At 45.8% G+C, this 22574-nt stretch overlaps 2 protein-coding genes across 3 annotated transcripts in view; one reads left to right on the top strand and one right to left on the bottom strand.

The window, feature by feature from the left end:
* Positions 1-34: 34 nt before the first annotated feature.
* NCR3 (natural cytotoxicity triggering receptor 3) overlaps positions 35-22574 on the bottom strand; it is a 26038-nt gene continuing 3498 nt past the window's right edge. The window contains exons 2-5 of one of the 2 annotated variants that reach the window (XM_024121748.2): positions 2074-2130; positions 523-867; positions 245-352; positions 35-113 (exon numbers count right to left, since the gene is read on the bottom strand). In XM_024121748.2, the coding sequence (XP_023977516.2) occupies positions 61-113; positions 245-352; positions 523-867; positions 2074-2116 (549 nt within the window). In that variant the 5' untranslated portion in view covers positions 2117-2130 and the 3' untranslated portion in view covers positions 35-60. Of the gene's footprint in view, positions 114-236; positions 353-522; positions 868-2073; positions 2255-22574 lie in introns of those variants that run through there. The other variant, XM_055079488.1, reaches the window with a different exon arrangement.
* Positions 16366-18222, top strand: AIF1 (allograft inflammatory factor 1). The gene is made up of 6 exons (XM_007110150.3): positions 16366-16601; positions 16776-16837; positions 16914-16980; positions 17327-17368; positions 17558-17720; positions 18024-18222. The coding sequence occupies exons 1-6, from the start codon at positions 16577-16579 to the stop codon at positions 18106-18108; spliced, it is 444 nt and encodes a 147-aa protein (XP_007110212.1). The 5' UTR covers positions 16366-16576; the 3' UTR covers positions 18109-18222.

Raw genomic sequence — 22574 nt, 5'->3', positions numbered from 1 at the left:
AGAGAGGGATTTATTGGGGGGGGGGTCTCTTGAAGATCTTGGGATCACTGGGGTCTGAAATCACTCATCAGAGGCCATCCAGGAGTGGCAGTGTGTTCCCATGTGACAGTGGCCTGGTGGAGAGGCCACAGGAGTAGCTCAGTGCTGCAGCCCTCCTTCCCTTCTTGTTCTCTGTCTCCGCCTGCTCCAGCCCTCTCAGTGCCCCTCCCATCTCTGCGCCCATTGTCCCGGCTCCACTACTCACATTTGCCCTGGTAATAGATGGTGCTGCCCATGGCCACTGAGAGAAAGCTGAGAGCATAGAGCCCAGCCCGAAGGAGGAAGACTGTGCCGGCAGCTAGCTGAGGAGGTCCTGCATGTGGGCGGGGATGGGGAGGGGGAGAAGGGCTTAGGAAAGGAGGCCCTGGGAAGAAGCGTGCACAGGCTTAGGGAGGACAGCGGGCCACAGGGAAGGACTCTCGACTCGACTACCAGGGAGAGTGGGGCCTCCGGCCAAGGAGGCACAGCTTCCCAGCACCTCACCTTTCTCCACCACCAGCAGAGTCCCATTCCCTGTTCCGACACCCAGGCCCAGCACCTCCACCCTGCACACGTAGACTCCGGCGTCACGGGCTCGGGTGTCCCAGATGTGCAGCTCAGCCTGGTGGTCACAGAGGAAGCGGGAAGAAGGAAGAGGGGCCAGGCGGCCCCTGAACTCTGAGGTCTCATTCCTCACCTCCTTCCCTGGGGCCACTTTGTCCTGGTACCACGTGACAGAACCAATGGCCAATTTCCCTTGGCTGGCATTGAAGGAACAGGGCAGGAAGGCAGGGGTGCCCTCCTGGGTACGGATCTCAGGGGGCTGGGACACCCAGAGAGCACAGGATCCTGGGGGCAGAGAAGACCCAGAGAAACGCCTCCCCAGTTACTCCAAAGAGAAAAGACAAGAGAGCTTGCAGTAGACTATCCCTGCTGTACCCCACCCACAGAGGGCCCAGGGGGACGAGCACTTTAGATGTCTCATTAACCCTTTCCTCTTTACCAATCTAATTTCTTAACATTGCTCATTAAATTGTTTTTCAGATTCTTTCCCATACCAACTCTCACCCTCACCCTCTCCCATCATTCGCCCGTTCCGTTCACTAGTAACATTTTGCTGAAATTTAACTTGTCACAATGAAAGTGAAGCTCATTCATGAATGTGGCTGCCTAGTTAACTAATATCATTAATTATATTATTCCAGGTATTATCTTAGTACTAATAGCATTCTGTAGCATACCATCCTTGCTACTTTTTTGTTGTTGTTGTTAAAGACCATTAACTAATTAAATCTCCAGGTGAAGACATGGCTATAATTGCTTGGGATCCCTATTTAACTTATCTAAATGGATGAATTAAACCAATTATTAAAATTCTTGATTAAATTCTCTAGTTAATGAAATTTACCAATCATTCTTCTATTTCAGTGATTCTCAAACTTGAAGGCATGTTGGAATCACCTGGAGTGCTTGTTAAAACAGATTCCCAGGCCCCACTCCCAGAATTTTTTATTCAGTGGGTCTGGAGTGGGTCCTGAGAATTTGCCCTAGGTCCCCGCTGATGCTGATGCTGGTCTGGAATCCACACTGCATTTAGTTAATGAATATGTCTGACAATTAAAATCAGTTTCATTAAGAAACTTAACTTAGATTTCGTTAGATCTCCTAAACTCCTAATTATATCTAGACCCTAGAGAATAAGCCTTGCTTAATAACTCATCGAATTAAAACTGACCCCTTAAAAAGATTTGACCCCCTCCTTCAAGCCCTTCCTTCCTTCAAGCCCTTTTTTACTGGTTCTTTAAACTTTATCTTGTTAGGAACGGGGCTGGGAAGGAAGAGCTCGGGGATGGAAGCTGGGGAATGACCTTCCCAGCGGGTGACATGGAGGGAACTGCGAACTGGGGAAGCCCACTAAGTATCAGCTTTATGGAGGGACCCCCTGCTCTCAGCCCCCACCCAGTCTGCTCCCCCGGGACATCTATGTCCAGCCTCCCCCATCCTCCATCCTCCTAGCCCCACACCCCTCAGAGTCCTGGGAGAAACCCCTGTCACCTGGATGGACCGTGATGAAGATGAGCAACAGCATCCGGGCCATGTCGAAGGGTGTTCCTGTTGACGAGGGGGACATGAGCAGTGAGGTCTGGGTGGAGGAAGACGACCCACTAGTTTTGACCAGGACTTCGGTCACTGGATGGGGGTGGGGAGCTTCCTGTGACACACAGGACTCACACATCACTTACAAAGGACCTCCACTCCCTAGGGCCTCGGGCATCAGATGCATGCCTCCCTGAGGAAAGAGGATGCTGTTGACGGTGATATCTGGGTCGCTAGGAGGTGGGGGCAGCATGTGGGCATGTTGCCTAAGTGTTTGAGGGGGAGGGTGGGGCTTAGATGACCGGTAATGCTAGGGTGGGTGGGTGGACGGGTGAGACCAGGATGTGGTTCCCCTATCTTTTGAGATTCAAGACCAACCCTTTACCAAGAATTAGCCCGCAAGAGCCTTTCTGGGCTCAGAGCTAACCTACTTCCCCTCCCCTTGGCTCAATAGCGCCCAGGTCCATCCCATCCATTCCCTTCCTTCGAGTCCGGCCCTCCCCCAGGGCTGCTCTAGAAATTCTATAAATGAGAGGATTAGCAGAAGTCAGCTGATTGGTGGTGGCGGCAGGGAGTTGCCAGGGACTTTGTCTGGAAGCTGCATTTGCGTAGCAATCACCCCGTTTCACTTAGGATGTGCTGACTTGGGTGGATTGGCAGAGCGAGTGCCGCTCATGGGGAAGTTTGGATTCATTCACATTCAGATCCCCATTAAAGGAATACACCTCTTGCAGAGGTCTGCTTTACCAGGTGTGTTCTGCACAGATTTATCACCCACTGGTCAATTCACTCATTTTTTATTTTATTCATGATTTAGCTAACATTTATTGAGAAATCACAAGGTGCCCCTATTACATGAAATGCATTTTGACAGACCCAAATGAAATACACGCTATGTTACACGTAACTCCAAGGTTATGCAGGGATTAGTACAAGAGTATGCAACACACTCTTGTATATGTATTACACACCTACATGAGATAACACAGCACAGAGAAAAGAGGATGATGTGTAGTATGCTGGGTGAAGCCTGCCCAGCCCTTGCCACACATTTTCCCTCTGGCTCCTTTGATATCAGTACATATTCTTTCTTTCTGTCCGAGTTTATCGCTGTTTCACAATACATCCATAGATCGTGCAGTCCTAATCTCCACTGCAGTGATATGGAGCATTTTTGGAGAAGTAGTAATTTTATGGTTAAGAATGCTGGTTGGAAGCCAGGCTGTGATCAGCTCCCCTACAAACTAGTTACATAATCTTGAACAAATTATTGAACGTCTCTGAACCACCTAGATGAGCACGGTACCTCACAATCCGGGAAGGACTGACTCAGCCATTCTCTTTTAGTGGAGTGGCTGCCTCCTCAGGGCCATCTAACCAGAGGGTGTGGAAATGAGGTGCCATGGCAAGGCAAGGGCTGCCCCCTGGTGGTCACAGAGAAGGGGGAGGCCTGAGGCACCAATATGTGGCTTTTCTCAGCTGGGCCTTAATTCCAGCTTCTGCCCTGTCCCTTACCTTGCCTTGTCCTATCATCACCCCATCCCCATCCCCAAAGGGTCAATGTGGAGCAAATTGTCTCTTGTACTCAACTGTGAGAACCCCATGGTTTGGGGAGGGAGGGAAGATCACCACCAGTGGAGTGGGGGTGAGGGGCTGGAATGGGCAACTGGCCTGAGGATAAAACTCCGTATTTCACAGGGCATATAATTAATCACATGGCACTACTCCATGTCCCAGGGCAATGCAGCTTAGAAGCCAAGTCAATGTAAATAGGAATCATTGTTCCCCTACTTACATATCTGTAAAATGGGAGTAGCATCTGTCAGTTTTCAGACTCCACTGTAGTGGAGGGTCAGTGTATGTTAGCCTTTATCTCCTCCCCAGTCCTGGGCTAGAATGACCAAGATTATAGCTGGGCCTGAACTCAAAGGTGTTTTGCTCTTTCCACCTCTTTTGTCCACCTAAGATTTCCAATATCCAAAACTGTTGTGGATTATGAAGACAATACCTGGCTTTTTTTAAAGTCCATCTAGAATAAGTCCTGGTGTATGTGTGGATTCAAGGATCCTTTCAATAAATCTGAGACCCTCTAGGGAACTTTAACCTGTGGGATGGGAACTGCTGTGCTAATCAGCTCAGCAAACTCAAGGATGTAACTTTTCAAAAGAAACTTTTACCAGGTACTCAAGAAGAAAGGCAACAAGCAGGAAAGTTGTGAAATGGATGTACACACGTCTCTGGTCTGATTGCTTTAACATCCAGCTGTGTGCTGCCTTGAGGGTGGTCAGGGCCAACAAACTCCCAACTTCGAGCTTAGAGCAGGAAAAGAAGTGAAAAAAACAGAAGAGATTCTGGAATCCCAGCACAAGTGATCCCATCTCACCTGGTGTTTCCTCCTCTACGTGTTGGCAAGGGTGAGACTTGGGTGACTTCTCCTCCAGCTGAGTCCTTATAAATATTTTTCAACTAATTAACGGTTCTCAGGCTATACTTTCAACCTCTGACCATGACTTCTCTGAGGTTCACCCCACCTCCTTTGGCCTCTCCTTCTTGCTGTCATTGTCCAACTCCCTCACATTCACCAAGAGCAGACGCGTGACTCTCCAGCTTCCTCTCTATTTCAATCTCTGCCATCTCTCTGGAAGATTTAATGTCCATGTATATGACATTAAATACAGATGTAAATATATATATATAGTAAAGTACATAGATCTTAAGTGTACAGTTTGATGACCTCTAGCAAATATATACACCCATGTAAACAGCACTGCAATTGAGATACAGATCATTTCCACCACCCCAGGGAACTCTCCTATGCCCCTCTTTGGTCAATCCCCTTCCCCTCCCAGGAGCAACTACTGATTTATATCCCTATAGATTCGTTTAATCTGTTCTTGAACTTCATACAAATGGAATCATATAGTATACACTACTGTATCTGGCTTCCTTCATTCTGCATAATGTCTGTGAAATTCATCTATGTTGTGCCAGGTATCAGTGGCTTGTTCCTTTTTGTTGCCGACTGGTATTTCATTATATGGACGTACCACAGTTTGTTTATCCATTCACCTGATGATGTACAATTGGATTATTTCTATTGGTTTGATATTATGAGTACATCTCCTATGAACATTCTTGCACACAACTTGCAAATTACTTTTCAATACACTAATTTCACAGTTCCTTCACCTTGTCCACTCCATCCATCATCTTGACTCTACATGACCTATACCTTGGATCTTTTCTCCATCTTACCTCTTCTTTCACAGGGACATAAAAGCAATCAGACCTGAGTCCCTCCCAACTCCTGTACACTCCACATGTGCTTTCACACCATTCTCCTGTTGGAAGACTTTTGGGATGTTTCTCTTACTTTCATTCAACTGAGCATCTACTATGGGCTTGCCTAGGCAATTCTGTCATAGCCACGGTTTTTTTTTTTTAAATAAATACATTTATGTATTTATGTATTTTTGGCTGCGTTGGGTCTTCGTTTCTGTGTGGGCTTTCACTAGTTGAAGTGAGTGGGGGCTACTCTTCATTACGGTGCATGGGCTTCTCATTGTGGTGGCCTCTCTTGTTGTGGAGCACCGGCTCTAGGCGCACAGGTTTCAGTAGTTGTGGCACGCGGGCTCAGTAGTTGTGACTCGCAGGCTCTAGAGCGCAGGCTCAGTAGTTGTGGTGCACGGGCTTAGTTGCTCCACAGCATGTGGGATCTTCCCGGACCAGGGCTCAAACTCGTGTCCTCTGCATTGGCAGATGGATTCTTAACCACTGCACCACCAGGGAAGTCCATAGCCACGGTTTTAACTACTGCTAGTCTCTGTCGAGTCCCCAGTCTATATCTCCGTCTTAATTTGTACCTTTACCTCAGGCCTCTTTCCGAGATCTGAGTCCAGATTATCTAACTTCCCTCTAGACATCTCCCCCAGAATGTTCCACAGGCATTTCAAAATCATCAGTGTCTACCCAAACCAGGTCAGCCTTCTATATTCCCCACCCCAGTGAATGGAAACAATCTACCCAGTTACTCAAAGCAAAATCCTAGGACTTATACTATTCTGCCTTCTCCCTCCATTCTCCCATCCAAACAAACCCCAAGTGCTATCCATTCTGCCTCTGAGATATATAAGTATCTTTCTCTGCCTTTTTTTTTTTTGCTGTACGCGGGCCTCTCACTGTTGTGGCCTCTCCCGTTGCGGAGCACAGGCTCCAGACGCGCAGGCTCAGCGGCCATGGCTCACGGGCCCAGCCGCTCCACGGCATGTGGGATCCTCCCGGACCGGGGCACGAACCCGTGTCCCCTGCATCGGCAGGCAGACTCTCAACCACTGCGCCACCAGGGAAGCCCACTGCCTTTTTTTTTTTTTTTTTCTCTGCCTTTTGATTCTCATTGCTAGTTAAGGCCCTCATCATCTCAGGATGAAACTAGAACAATTGCTTCTCCGATGGATAGTGGGTTTCTTCTCAAAATCCATTCCACACCTCCCTATCTGAGCATCAGGGCTCATCCATCTATTCAACTATGCCTTTACTGAGTGCCTTCCATGTGCTAGACATCCTATCTTCATCTTCCCTGATCTCTCTTTCCCTTACCTCTCTCCTTATCTCTCATATATCTCTGTCCACAACTCTATTTTTTGTCTCACCATCTTTATTAATATGACTTGTTTCTTCCCTATCTTTCTACCTACATGCCCTCTACACGTCTCACACACACACGCACACACACATCCATGAATGCAGGCAAATGTGCACGCGCACGCAAAGTCTGCCTATTCACTAATTCATTCATTCAACAAATATTTAGTGAGCACCTTCCATGTGACAGACACCCTCTCTCTCCATATTTCTCTTTCTCTTCCCCCATCTGTCTCCACATCTCTTTCTGCTTTCCCATCTTTCTCCACTTTCTCCCTCCCACCCTTCCCCATCAGGACACCTCTTTCCCCCACCCCATCTCTCACCCTCTTTCTCCCCCATTTCTCTTTGGGTGGGAGAATGAGCCAAGGCTGGCAAAGTGCTCTCCTTTTCCTCTGGGGACTGATCACTCCTCCCCTCCCCCCACTGAGAAGCCTTCCCTAACTCTGCCAGGCTGGCTGGCTGGGACCACTCCTGGGTAGTCCTGGGTGCCCATGGACTCTCTGTGCAAGGATCCTTTTTTAAAAAAAAATTTAATCTACAATATTAGAGGAAGACTCTAACTCACATCTCTCAGAAACTGATAAATCAAACAAGCACATAATTACTAAAGATATTAAAGAGTAAAAGTAGACAATTAAGAAGCTTGATGTAATGGGATTACATAGAATATTAGAATAATTAGAAAATATCCATTGTTTTCAGGTACACAGAGAGACGTTTAGAAAAAAGAATCAAGGGCTTCCCTGGTGGCGCAGTGGTTGAGGATCCACCTGCCGATGTAGGGGACACGGGTTCGTGCCCCGGTCCGGGAGGATCCCACATGCCGCGGAGCGGCTGGGCCCGTGAGCCATGGCCGCTGAGCCTGTGCGTCTGGAGCCTGTGCTCCGCAACGGGAGAGGCCACAACAGTGAGAGGCCCGTGTACCACAAAAAAAAGAAAAAAAAAGAAAAAAGAATCAAAATCATTTAGAACACAATTGCTGACCAAAATCCATGACAGTGCAAAAGAATAACAAAGAATATTTATCATATGTTTGGAAAATTTAAAAATGCATTTCTAATGTATTTGTAAACTTTTAAAATTATTTATTTATTTATTTTTATTTATGTTGGCTGCGCCAGGTCTTAGTTGCGGTGCGGGATCTTCATTGCAGCATGCGGATCTTTAGCAGCGGCATGCATGTGGGATCTATTTCCCTGACCACGGATCGAACCCGGGCCCCCTACGTTGGGAGCACGGAGTCCTGCCCACTGGACCACTAGGGAAGTCCCTGTATTTGTAAACTTTAAAAACTTACTTCTATATAATTCAAATGTTAAAAGAAAATATAATGGAATTTAAAATATTTTGAACTGGGAATTTCCTGGCGGTCCAGCAGTTAGGACTTGGCGTGGCCTGGGTCAGGGAACTAAGATCCCACAAGCCACTCGGCATGGCCAAAAAAAAAAAAAAAATTTTTTTTTTGGAACTGAATGACAGTGAAAACACTGCCTAACTAAACTGTGGGATGTAGCTAAAACAATTCATGGAAGAAAGTAAATGTGAGGATTAGGAAAGAAAGTCTCAAAATCAATGAGTTGAACAGACATTTCAAGAAATTAGAAAAAGTGCACAGAGTATCCCCCAAAATTTAGGAAGAAAATAATAAAGATACTTTTAGAAATTAATGAACTAGAAAACAAAGAAATAATAGAGCAGAAAACAAATACATATTTACAGAGACTACTTATATTAAAAATCTCTGACCAAACTGGTAAAGCAGAAAAAGAAAAGGCATACACATACACACAAAAAAAGTAATTTATAGGGAAGGTAATGTCTGATACATTAGATATTTAGATTGCAAACTTTGATAAGATGAATAATTTTCTGGAAAAATATGTGACCAAAACTGACTCAAGAAAAAATTAGAAGCCTGATATACCTATAACCATTAAAGAAATTGAATCAGATGTTCAAAATTTAAGCACCAAAACATCATCAAGCCCAGATAGTTATGAAATCTTCAAAACAGAGATCATTCCAGTCATATAAAAATTATTAATCTAGGGACTTCCCTGGCGGTGCAGTGGTTAAGAATCTGCCTGCCAATGCAGAGGACATGGGTTCGATCCCTGGTCCAGGAAGATCCCGCATGCTGCAGAGTAAATAAGCCTGTGCGCCACAACTACTGAGCCTGCGTTCTAGAGCCCGCGAGCCACAACTACTGAGCCTGCGTGCTGCAACTACTGAAGCCCTCAGACCTAGAGCCCGTGCCCCGCAACAAGAGAAGCCACCGCAATGAGAAGCCCACACACCACAACAAAGAGTAGCCCCCGCTCACCACAACTAGAGAAAAAGCTCCTGCGCAGCAATGAAGACCCAACACAGGCCCCCCCCCAAAAAAATTATTCTAGTGGTCAGAAAACAGGAAACGTTTCACAACTTATTTCACGAGATTAATATAACCTTGCTACAAAAGCCAGGCAAGGACAATTTTTTTTAAATAAATAATTTTTAAAAACCAGTTTTATTAAAGTATACATATAATCAAAGAACCAATTTTAAGTGTACATTTTGATAAGTTTTGACAAATGATAGTGTAAGCACTATCACAATCAAGGTATAAAAGATATTATTACCCTAAGAAGTTCCACTGTGTCCCTTCCCAGGCAACCACTGATCCTCCTTCTGTCACTCTAGATGATTTGTCTTTCTAAACTTCCACATAAGTGGAATCATACAGTATGTATCCTTTTGCATCTTGCTTTTTTTGCTCAGCATGTTTTTTGAGATTCATCCATGTTGTTGCATGTGTCAGTAGTTAATTCCTTCTTATTGATGAGTAGTATTCCATTGTGTAGATGTACCATAATTTGTTTATCCATTTACCTGTTGATGGATATTTGTGCTATTTCCAATCTTTTAAAAGATATTATGAATAGAGCTGCCATGAACATTTTGTATATGAATCGTTGTGTGGACATACGTTTTCCTTTCTTTGGGGTAAATATCTAAGAGTAAAATGGCTGAGTCTTATGGTAATTCTATGTTTATGTTGATAATGAAGTACCAAACCATTTTCCAGAGTTGCTGTAACATTTGACATTCCCACCAGCAGTGTATGAGAGTTCCAGTTGCTCCACATCCTTGTCAGCACTTGGTATTGTCAGTCTTTTTAATTTTAGCTATTCTAACTGGTGCCTAGTAGCACTCTGTTTTCTTTTAGTTTTTTTTTTTAGTTTTTTATTTATTTATTTATTTTTGGCTGCACTGGGTCTTCATTGCTGCGTGCGAGTTTTCTCTAGTTGAGGTGAGCGGGGGCTACTCGTCATTGTGGTGCATGGGCTTCTCATTGTGGTGGCTTCTCTTGTTGCAGAGCACGGGCTATAGGCACGTGGGCTTCAGTAGTTGTGGCATGTGGGCTCAGTAATTGTGGTTCGCAGGCTCTAGGGCACAGGCTCAGTAAGTGTGGTGCACGGCTTAGTTGCCCCGCGGCATGTAGGATCTTCCCGGAGCAGGGCTCAAACCTGTGTCCCCTACATTGGCAGGCGGATTCTTAACCACTGCGCCACCAGGGAAGTCCCTTCTTTTAGATTTTTATCATGAAATATTTTCAGCATTTGAAATATTAATAGAGAATAATATAATGAATACCCATGTACCCAGTGCCTAGCTTTGTCAGATGTTAACATTTTTCATAATTGCTTCAGATCTAATTTCTTTTTATGCAGAGAATCTATTGAGAATTCCATGTACTGCACAATCATATGTCTACATTATGTTTGAGGAGAGGATTTAGAGGCAAGGACAATTTGAGAAAGGAAAATTATAAAACAATTTCCCTCACGAACATAGATGCAAGAAAAAAAAAACCTTAAAAATATTAGCAAACCTACACCAGAATTGACTAAATAATGTAAAACTTAACCAGGAATTCCCTGGTGGGCCAGTGGTTAGGACTACGTGCTTCCACTGAAAAGGGCATGGGTTCGATCCCTGGTCAGGGAACTAAGATCCCGCATGCTGCACACCATGGGCAAAAAAAACAAAAACAAAAACAAAAAAACCTTAACCAAGCAATACCTAGTTTCCATTCATACAACTCAATGCATGAAGAGATGGAGGAGGAAAATTCATATGACCATCTCAATCAATACAATAAAAGTGTTTTACAAAAGGTGTTTAAGATAAACAACTACTCAAATTTTTAAAATAGAAAAAAAATCATTTCACAAGTCAGTTATGATTTTAAAAATTAGGACTGTATATCAAATGCCTCTTTTCTCCCTTGAAATTTAGCGTATGATTTTGAAATGGCTTTGTCTTTTTTTTTTTCTATACATTTCCTCCTGTTCCTATTAGTACCCTCTGTTACCCATCATTTCTTGTGGGAGTATTTGTATTTCTGATATGTGGCCTTCCTTCACTGCTAAAAGGCTATGCTAAGTTTTGTTGTTTTTCAATTCATGATGGAATTTTAGGCCACAGTTTCCACGTGCTTTTAGCAATACATTTCTGGTGTGTTGTCATCTGTTGGAAAATTGTGTTCTTCTTCTTTACCTTTTTTTCATAGTTAATTGGACAGATGCTTTGGTCATTTCTTTTTTTTTTAAATAAATTTATTTATTTATTTTATTTTTGGCTGCTTTGGGTCTTCGTTGCTGCATGTGGGCTTTCTCTAGTTGCGGTAAGCGGGGCTACTCTTCGTTGCAGTGTGCGGGCTTCTCATTACTGTGGCTTCTCTTGTTGTGGAGCACAGGCTCTAGGAGCGCAGGCTTCAGCAGTTGTGGCACACGGGCTCAGTAGTTGTGGCTCGCGGGCTCTAGAGCGCAGGCTCAGTAATTGTGGCACACGGGCTTAGTTGCTCCACAGCATGTGGGATCTTCCCCGACCAGGGCTCGAACCTGTGTCGCCTGCATTGGCAGGCGGATTCTTAACCACTGTGCCACCAGGGAAGCCCTGGTCATTTCTTTTTGTTACTCTTTTTTTTTTCTAAAGCTTATCAGTTTGGGGTGTTTTTTTTTAGTATTTATTTATTTATTTGGTTGCACCGGGTCTTAGTTGAGGCATATGAGCTCCTTAGTTACGGCAAGCGGGCTCAGTTTCAGCTCGTGGGCTCCTTAGTTGTGGCATGCAAACTCTTATTAGTTGCAGTATGCATGTGGGATCTAGTTCCCTGACCAGGGGTCAAATCTGGGCCCCCTGCATTGGGAGCGTGGAGTCCTATCCACTGTGCCACTGGGGAAGTCCCACTCATGTTTAAATGAGCTGGATTTTTCTAAACTATCAACAGGAGGACATTTGGTCAGGATGGCTTTCCAGACTTACAAGTTCAAGGACTCCTCCTCTTTTGCCATCACAATGGATTATTTCCTTAAATTTGGCACCTCTGTGTAGCCACTACCTCCTTGGCCTCTGAGAACCTCTCCCAGTTAAGTAAGCATTTACCCCCAACCTTAGGCTTCTTTATTTCACAGGAGACCTCACAGGCTGCCACCTCCCAAGTGCACCTAAGGTGGTGCACTTAATATTAGGAGAATTTTGCTGCCGCATTTGGGTTCCTTTGGCTGCTTTAAAACATTCTCTCTCCACCCTTACGGGTATTTGAATCTGTTCAGTCAGCACTGCCCTCAGCTTTTCCCTCCAGGGGTGAGGCCTTTCCTCCCAGGAAGGAATATTTGCTTTTTTTTTTTTTTTTAAGCAGTCACCGGGACCCTCCCTACTCCCCTGCTCTTTTCAGAGGCACTGCTGGGGAATGCCTGCTCAGCGGGTAATTTGGTCACACGGACACATAAATCGGAGTTTGTAGGTATGCTGTATCTCCTAGCTTCACTGAAAATGTAGCGCGCGCGCGTGCGTGCGTGCATGTGTGTGTTTCCAATCTCTTTACAGGTGTCAAGAGGGGAAATTTAGAAATAAACTGCTGCCACATTCCCCACAAAGCCCTACAAGGAGGCTTTTTAGAAAAGAAAAGGCTTTGGCAAAAGCGATGTTGGTGACTCGGTTATGGTTCTCCAGAGCTGTCCCTCGTAGACTCAGAATCCTAACTTGTTCTCCTGCCTCCTGGAAAGCCTCTTGTTAACCAAGCCCCTGAGTCTTGTGCAAACACCAGGATGCCCTTTTGTTCATTTACAATAAGAAATAGAGCTGCAGGGGCTTCCCTGGTGGCGCAGTGGTTGAGAGTCCGCCTGCCGATGCAGGGGACACGGGTTCGTGCCCCGGTCCGGGAAAATCCCACATGCCACGGAGAGGCTGGGCCCGTGAGCCATGGCCGCTGAGCCTGCGCGTCTGGAGCCTGTGCTCCGCAACGGGAGAGGCCACAACAGTGAGAGGCCCACGTACGGCCCAGTACCGCAAAAAAAAAAAAAAAAAAAAGAAATAGAGCTGCAGCAGAGATCCGTTTCTTCCCAGCCCCCACACAACCCCCATACACGCATGTACACTGTATCATTCAGGTTCTCAAATTTGGTTCATTTGAGGAAATTGTTTTGTTTTGCTTTGTTTTTTTAATTTGGCTGGGCTGGGTCTTAGTTGAAGCATGCGGGATCTTTAGTTGCAGCATGCGTGATCTTTTTTTAGCTGCGGCATGCGGGATCTTTAGTTGTGGCATGCAAACTCTTAGTTGCTGCATGTGGGATCTAGTTCCCTGACCAGGGATGGAACCCAGGCCCCCTGCATTGGGAGCGCAGAGTCTTAGCCACTGGACCACCAGGGAAGTGCCCAGAGATAGTTTATTTACAAAGGTGTGGGTCAGGTATAGGGGAATCACAAGGCGTATTGCAACCCCAGCCCAAAGGGATGAGGGGAGGAGAGATTACAGCAGTGGTTTTTACTCATTTTGTGCCACAGATCTCTTCGGCATTCTGGTAAAGTGTAAAATAAAAAATATATAACAAAGTAAAACAATTACATTGAGTTCCAGTTATCAAAATATTAATAAAATATTGGGATAGAAAAAACCATGTACTTATTACCACATTAAAAGACAAGAGATTTAAAATAGAGGCAAGTTGGGACTTCCCTGGCGGTCCAGTGGGTAAGACTCCACGCTCCCAGTGCAGCGGGCCCGGGGTTCCATCCCTGGTCAGGGAACTAGACCCCACATGCCGCAACGAAAGATCCCGCACACAACTAAGACCCGACACAGCCAAATAAATAAATAAATATTAAAAAAAGAAATACAGGCAAGTTGAAGTTAGACTTTAAAAAAGATATATCAGTGCAAAAGGTGTTGTTGGCTTGAGTAAGAACTTTAAACTGTGAAGTGGTCTTTGACAAGGCAACACGTGTAATGTTGGACGTGAGAAGAGGATGTACATTTTTTTCTTTTCCAAATTCACAGACCACCTGAAAGTTATTCCCTGGGCTTCTGAAACCTGGAAAAGGACAGCATCATGTAGAGCCCGTTGCCCGGAGAGGAGCATTGCCCATAGATGGAGGTGTCAGCCAGCCTGAGGTGACCTTGTGGGAAGGGAGCCAGAGGAATGAATACCCTTAACTCAATGTCCCCCCTCCTGTTGTTCTCCTGCCAGGCTCCCCATCAGCCAAGACAGCTAGAAGCCAGAGGTGCCCTTGATATAGTCTGTACAGGTTAGTCTCCTGGGGCAGAGAAGAGAGTGGGAGAGGGAAAATGGAGGGGCAAACAGAAGACATCCAGCGCCCCCCCCCAACCACAGACAAGCTTTCTGGCCAGTGTATTTTCTTCATGTAGGTACACAGGGGGCCTAATTCTAACCAGGAGCTCCCCTGGAGAGTGTGGAACCATATCAAGGACGCTTAGCAACACGGTGCCAGTCCTATAAGGGGCTCTAACCTCACAGGGTTCTAGCGGGTCATTTCTTGAGCCTGCTCAGCATTCTCTCTCCCTGACTGCTTGTTTTTCCCAGGAAGTTTTTCTGAGCATCTAAGCTCTATCTCACCTTGGTAGTCTGCCAAGCCACCCACGAGGGAAAGACTACTCTGGGACGCAATCTCAGTCCAAATAGAAGCCAGATTCTTCCCAATGGCCTACAAGGCCCTATGCAATCTGACCTCACCTCCTGCCCCTGCTTCCCCTCACACACCCGGCTCCACTACACTGGCCTTCCTGCTGCTTCATGAATACTCAGACATCCAGACACGTCCTCACCTTATAGGGCCTTTGCGTTTGCTGTTCCCTCTGCCGGAAATGCTCCCCTCCTATATATCCACGTGGCTTGTTCCCTCACCTCCTTGAAATCTTTGCTCAAATATCACTTTCTCAGAGAAGCCTCCCTAAGCACCCTATTTAAATCTGCAGTCCGTGCAGTCCTTCCTATCTCCCTCCCTACTTTGTTCTCCATAGGCACCTACCACCTTTAATATACTTGTTTATTTTTATTGTCTGTCTCCCCCAATTAGATTGTCCATGAGGACAAGCGTTTACATTTATTTGGTTCATTGGCCCTAGAAAGGTGCCTGGCATATAGTAAACACTCAATAAATATTTGTTGAATGAATGTATGTATGAATAAAAAAATAGATTCCCCCCACTAGGCACCAAGACCATCGGGAGGGCAGGGTTGAAGCTTTCTCCTCAGGGGGAGAGGAAGCTGTGATAGAGGGAACTCAAGAGGCCAGAGTCCCCATCAGCATCTCCCCCAATCATGTGGGTCAGGGAGAGGGCAGTGAGAAATGAAAACTCCCAGCTGCAGAAGGGGAAATAGGTTGGGGGGCGGGGGAGAGAAGGAAAGGTGTGCCCATCAGTGATGCGCCAGAGTGGCTAGAGCTTGGGGCAGGGAGTTTAGACAAAAGTGTCTCAGTGAGGGGGATGCACTGTCCTGGCCTCCCCTAGAAGCCACTAGCCAAAAAGAGCAGCAAAGGGGATAAAGAGTGTGCCTAGGGAGGAGATTTATCAGAGGCTACTCCCCACTCTGTTGAGCCCACAGTGACCAGCACCGCCCCACGCCTAATGTCGGCCTCACCTGCTGGCTCTTGTGTCCACCAATGCTATCTCTCTCAGCACCACTGGCCTCCAAAGAATCTACTTTTTTTTTTTGGTTGTGTCATGTAGCTTGTGGGATTTTAGTTCCCCCACCAGGGACTGAACCCGGGCCCTCGGCAGTGACAGCGCCACAGTCCTAACCACTGGACCACCAGGGAATTCCGCCAAAGAATCTACTGAAATTCTCAAATTCCGGAGCTCTGTAGATTTTACTGAAAATTTCAAAGGAGATAAGATGAGGGGATTACATTGCACATCCTAAAGCAAAGAAAGACTCCTTTGTCAGACACTTCCATATTTCCAAGTGCCTCTCTGGAGCTGACAGGTGGGAAGTGAAGTACCTCTCCCTTTCCAGACCCTGCACCCATCTTGCCACCCTCCCAGATCTGTCAGCAACTTCAGGTTCTTCTCCCATCCACAGTGCAGAAAAATTCAGTCAGCCTTTCCTCAGCTCCCTATCCAAACCTGCGTGTCCAGACTTGTGAAAACTGGGCCTCAGTCACCTGAACCTCCAGACCTGTTCAGAGATTCTTTGTTCCTGAGAATAAACGCCCCCTGGGGTCTTACTGACCTTTCCCCACTCCTTTGGTGGCTTATCGAAATATTTCTTTCACACACACACTGGGCTCCCCTTAAGAGGAATTAAGGAGAATGTTGTTTTCTCATCTCCTTTCTACACCCAGCTCCCCCTTCTTCCTGGGTGCTAGTGTCAGCAGAAGCTGATGGGGAAGTGAGGCCTGGAACTTAGAGGAGGAGGGAATGAGGGGAAAGGGGAAGTTTGGGAGGGAGGCCTCCAGGAAGCTGGTGGGAGAGGACAACTGGCAGACAGAGAGGCGCCCAGCCTGGTCTGTCTCCTCCAGCATCTGCTGAGCTATGAGCCAAACCAGGGATTTACAGGGTAGGGAAGGTGGAATAGGCAGGATCCTAAAACGGGAGAAAGGAGGTGGACAGTCCTGGGCTGTGGGCTGGGAATCTGGCCCATGAAGGCAGAATTGTGATGGCTTCAGACTGGGCCTGGGGGTGAGGAGACGAAGGGGGCAGTGAGGCTACATTAACCTTTGCGCCCCTTCAGGAGGAAAAGCCTTTGGGCTGCTGAAGGCCCAGCAAGAAGAGAGACTCAGTGAAATCAACAAGGTAAAAGGAAGAACTAAGGGGCGGGGCCGGGGGGGCGACCAGGAGGGCCTACCCAGGTTCTTGCTTTCCCCCACAGCAATTCCTGGATGATCCCAAATACAGCAGTGATGAGGACCTGCCCTCCAAACTGGAAGTCTTCAAGAGTGAGGGGAAAACTATAGGGGTGGAGAAGGGGGTGAGGAGGGTAGGATTTCCCCAGGAAGAGAGCAGACGGCAGAAACGAAGTTGACTTTTGGGGTGGGAAAAAGGAAGGCTGCCTCTATCGCCACGCTGGTTACGGTCCCTTTCCCAGGCCTGCCCCTCTCAGGAGCCCCTCTAGTTCCCTAAACCGTACCAGGGCCCTCAGCCTCCCAACCTTCACACTTCCTCTACCTGCCCCACCTCTTCTTCATCTTCCCCCGCTACCTAGCGCTCGGTCAATCCCTGCCCTGCCCCTGCCTGGGACCCTCCAGCCAGTGCTTACCCTCTCTGCTTTCTCCCCTCACCCAGAGAAATACATGGAGTTTGACCTGAATGGAAACGGAGATATCGGTGAGAAAAGGGTGATCTCGGGGGAGTGTGCATATCTAGGAAGAGGGAGGTCTTTCCCACAGTGCTCCATTCCCAATGGTTCGGGAGAGGGCCCATCGACCAGGGTAGGAAGGGGAATGGGAATGAGGAGGTAGAGGCGACAGAGTGAGAGAGGCTCCCCCTCTTCTTACCTCCATCCTCTGCCTCCAGATATGATGTCCCTGAAGCGAATGCTGGAGAAACTTGAGGTCCCCAAGACCCACCTGGAGCTAAAGAAATTAATCAGGGAGGTATCCAGTGGCCCTGGGGAGACTTTCAGCTACTCTGACTTTCTCAAGATGATGTTGGGCAAGAGATCTGCCATCCTAAAAATGTGAGGGTCCAGTTCCAACCTCCCCTATACTTACCTGTTTTCTCTCCCCCCACCTCCATCCCCAGGTTCACCTTCTACACATTACTCAGCATGCATTTCTCTTCCGTCTTTTGAGAGACCCTTCCAAGGTGCTATCCTCATCCATGGTCTGGTCCCCACAGCCCCCAGTGCTCCCACTCCTGCCCTTTCTCCTTCTCCTCCCACCCTCACAAACCTCATCCTTTTTCTGGACTTTCACAGCAGCCTAAAATTCCCTTGAGAGGACTGTCCCCTGATCCCTGTGTCTCTTCCCATCTCAATCAGGATCCTGATGTATGAAGAGAAAGCAAGAGAACAGGAGAAGCCAACGGGTCCCCCAGCCAAGAAAGCTATCTCCGAGTTGCCCTGATTTGTGGTGAAGGAGATGTGGTGGGATTGAAGGGGCTTCTATGACTCCAACATGGAAAAAGAACACAAAATTGTGAGCCAGAGCTAAACTAATTTAAATAAACTACCCTCCTTCAGATCAACGGATCAGCTTGGTCACTGTTTGGGGGATTTTTTTTTCCTGGGTTTGGGAAGGAGTGAAGCGTCTTTAAGGGAAGGGTAGCAAGGATTTGCCCATATGAGCAATCCATCGACAATTGTGTAGTATGTCTACTACAGCAGATGGTTTTGTACACCAAGGGGGATTCCAGATGTATAAGATAGCCTTGACCTCACTCAAGGAATTTAAGTGGGATGAAAAGACATGTACAGACAAAAAATATATCATCCAAGCTCATGATGAAGAGCAAGGATTACCTTGAACCAACATTCTCTATGACTATAAGCTTTGTAACCTCAATGATTATTCATCCTGAGTCTTTCATTTGAAAATGAGAGTACTATGATCTACCCTGCAGTGCCTGACATATCATAAGCCCTCAATAATGTTTAAAACTTGAATGAATGGATGGCTGGATAGATGAAAGAACTGGTGTTATTGAATTAAGTAAAGGATTCATGACACTATAAAGTCTGCTAGTTTAAGTGAAAATGAGTCTTGAGGTCCTGTTGGGGACAAGCTACAACAACTGAGTCTATCTAATAAAAGGAAAAGGGGCTTGTATTAGGAGAGTACTGAGGGCAGATTCTGAGCATATAGGATCCCTGGATAGCAGAAAGGGTTAAAAAGCCAATTCCAGGGAAGGCAGGAGCCTGAGAGTTCCCAGGCCTTTGGTGAGGCTATTCCTGGACTTTTCCTCCAAGGGGTCCAGATGCATTAACTCCAGCAACTCCCAGTCATTGGCCACTATTTCAGATTTCCTTACTCCCTGGAAAGCAAGAATCGAATTGGCCCAGCTTGTTTCATGTACCAAGGACAGATCAGGCCCCTAGGGCCACTCATTTTGGCCCTTTCCAATGGTAAAGCCAGGTTGGCATCCTAAAGAGTGCTACAGTAACTGTATAGGACTTCAGATGAGGACGAGATCAATGTGGGTTCAATAAAATATCTGAATATAACAAAATTAATAGCTAAGCTTTACTGAGCACCTACTATACACTGGGTAGATGCTTTCTGTGTATTAATTCATTTAATCTTCCCGACAACTCTGGTGACAACAAGGAGGATAGGAAGGATCTGGAGCTTAAACAATTTGTTCATTCAGGATAAATAAATTGGGTTATATTTACACATGGACTACTATTATATAGCAATAAGAATGAACAGACTACAACTACATGCAACAATGTGGATCAATTTCATTAATACCATGTTGAGCAAAAGACGACAGACATAAAAGAAGCCTTACTGTACAATTCCATTTATATAAAGTACAAAAACAAGTAAAACTAATGTATATTGTTAGAAGTCAGGATAATAGTTAGCCTTGGGGGAAGGCAGTGACTACAAGAGGCCCTCGGGCAGCTTTTGTGCTAGTTAAGGTTCTGTTTTTGGTTACATGTTTTGCTCAGTTCATGAAAAGTTATCAAAATTTCATATATATATATAAAATATACATATATATTACACATTTTGATAAGAAGAATTTTATTTTTTTCGTTTTTGGCTGGGTTGGGTCTTCATTGCTGCATGCAGGCTTTCTCTAGTTGCAGTGAGCAGGGGCTACTCCAAAGAAGATTAAAAAAATCACTTATTGGGGCTTCCCTGGTGGCGCAATGGTTGAGAGTCCGCCTGCCGATGCAGGGGACTCAAGTTTGTGCCCCGGTCTGGGAGGATCCCACATGCCGCGGAGCGGCTGGGCCCGTGAGCCATGGCCGCTGAGCCTGCACGTCCGGAGCCTGTGCTCCGCAACGGGAGAGGCCACAGCAGTGAGAGGCCCGCGTATCGGAAAAAAAAAAAAAAAATCACTTATTGGACACTAACTATGTTCCATTCCCTATTCCAGGTGCTTGGGATAGAAGAGTGAACAAAACAAAGATCCCTGCCTTTGTGAAGTTTACGTTCTGTTGTGGGAACTGGTGTGGGAGGAGGACAGACAATAAAAAGTAAACATGATTTAAAATTTATATGATCTATTAGAAAATGACAAGTATTATGAAAAAAAGAGAATGTAGAGCAGGTTAAAGGGAATGAGGGGTGCCAGGCTGGTCAGGGAAGATTAAAATTTTGAAAGGGTAATCAGGAGAGGCGTCATTGAGGAGGTGACCAACACTGAGCAAAAACTTCAAGGAAATAAAGAAGTGAGCCATGCAGGTTTCTGGGGGAAGAGTCAGTTGGGCAGAGGGAAAAGGAGCAGAAGGGCCCTAGGGTAAGACAGGTCTGTGCAGATAGGCAGAGTAATAAAATCAGAAACATAATAGAGGGCCAAGTCATCTAGGGTCTTGTGGGCCACAGTAAGGACTTTGGCTATTATTCTGAGAGAAATGGAGAGGCGATGCAGGACTTTGAGCAAAGGAATGCTTTGAAAACTCCTCTGAGAAAAGACCCCACTCTGACTGCAGTATAGAGAATAGACTGTAGGAGCAGGGGTAGACTTAGGAAGACCAGTTAGGAGGCTGTTACTTTAACCCAGGTAAGAGATGACGACGGCTCAGATCAAAGTGGAAGCAGTGGAAGTGAAGAGGTTGGATTCTGGTTAATTTCTCAATATAGGATTTCCTGTCTGACTGAAAGTGGAGTGAGATAAAGAAAGGAGTCAATGAAGTTTCCAGGGTTTTTGACTTAACTGGAATTTTTTGTTTGTTTGTTTGTTTGTTTTTGCGGTACGCGGGCCTCTCACTGCCGTGGCCTCCCCGGTTGCGGAGCCCAGTCTCCGGACGTGCAGGCCCAGCGGCCATGGCTCACGAGCCCAGCCATTCCGCGGCATGTGGGATCCTCCCGGACTGGGGCACGAACCCGTGTCCCCTGCCTCGGCAGGCGGACTCTCAACCACTGTGCCACCAGGGAAGCCCTGGATTCTTAATCACTGGACTACCAGCGAAGTCCCCTGGCTAAATCTTAACTAGTTCTTCATATCACTTAATAAGAGTCACATTTTTCTAGAAGCATTTCTGAACCTGCTCAGGCACAGTCTGATTTTTATTCCTCTACTTCTATAATATTCTGTGCATATCTCTGGTGCCTTCAGAACATAGTTGTTGACAATGGGTCACTTAAGAAATCAAAGAGGAAATTTTAAAAAGCTGGAGACAAATGAAAACGAAAACACAATGATCCACAATCTATGGGATGCAGCAAAAACATTTCTAAGAGGTAAGTTTATAGCAATATAAGCCTACCCCTGGAAACAGGAAAAACCTCAAATAAACAATCTAACTTTACACCTAAAGGAACTAGATAAAAAAAGAAGTTACAACTGACAGCACAGAAATACAAAGGATCATAAGAGATTGTTACAAATAATTATATGCCAATAAAATGGACAACCTAGAAGAAATGGACAAATTCCTAGAAATGTACAATCTCCCAAGACTGAATCAGGAAAAAATGGAAAATATCAACAGACCAGTTACCAGTAATGAAATTGAATCAGTAATTTAAAAAAAACAAAAAACCTCTCAACAGACAAAACTCCAGAACCACAATGCTTCTACCAAAGATGAATTCTACCAAACATTTAAAGAAGAGCAATGGTTGAGAGTTCGCCTGCCGATGCATGGGACGCGGGTTCGGAAGATCCCACATGCCGCGGAGCGGCTAGGCCCGTGAGCCATGGCCGCTGAGCCTGCGCGTCAGGAGCCTGTGCTCCGCAACGGGAGAGGCCACAACAGTGAGAGGCCCGCGTACCGCAAAAAAAAAAAAAAAAAAAAAAAAAAGAAGAGTTACCATCCATCCTTCTCAAACTATTCCAAAAAGCTGCAAAGGAAGGAACACTTCTGAACCCGTTTTATGAGGCTAGTATCACCCTGATACCAAATCCAGATAAAGATATCACAAAAAAATAAAAATTATAGGCCAATATCACAGATGAACAGAGATGCAAAAATCCTCCAAGACTATTAGCAAATGGAATTCAACAATACATTAAAAGGATTGTACACCATGATCAAGTGGGATTTATCCCAGGGATGCAAGGATGGATCAAGGTCCATAAATCAGTCAATGTGATACACCACATTAATAAACTGAGGAATAAAAATCATATGGTCATCTCAACAGATGTAGGAAAAGCTTGTGATAAATTCAACATTCATTTATGCTTAAAACTCTCCAGAAAGTGGGCACAGAGGGAGCATACCTCAACATAATAAAGGCCATATATGACAAGCCCACAGCTAACATCATACTCAATGGTGAAAAACTGAAACATTTCCTCTAAGATCAGGAAGAATACAAGGATGCCCACTTTCATTCAACATAGTATTGGAAGTCCTAGTCACAGTAATCAGACAAGAAAAAGAAATAAGAGGAATCCAGATTGGAAAGGA

Source organism: Physeter macrocephalus, chromosome 18 (genome assembly GCF_002837175.3).
Source record: "Physeter macrocephalus isolate SW-GA chromosome 18, ASM283717v5, whole genome shotgun sequence".
Taxonomy (NCBI): Eukaryota; Metazoa; Chordata; class Mammalia; order Artiodactyla; family Physeteridae; genus Physeter; species Physeter macrocephalus.
Note: the sequence above shows the minus strand (reverse complement) of the source record. Positions and strands in the feature narration are given on the sequence as shown.

Coding starts and splice junctions, on each gene's coding strand:
- AIF1 (XM_007110150.3), top strand. CDS start 16,577: ATGAGCCAAACCAGGGATTTACAGG. Junction 16,838..16,913: donor GACTCAGTGAAATCAACAAG/GTAAAAGGAAGA, acceptor TTTCCCCCACAG/CAATTCCTGGATGATCCCAA. Junction 17,721..18,023: donor AGATCTGCCATCCTAAAAAT/GTGAGGGTCCAG, acceptor CATCTCAATCAG/GATCCTGATGTATGAAGAGA.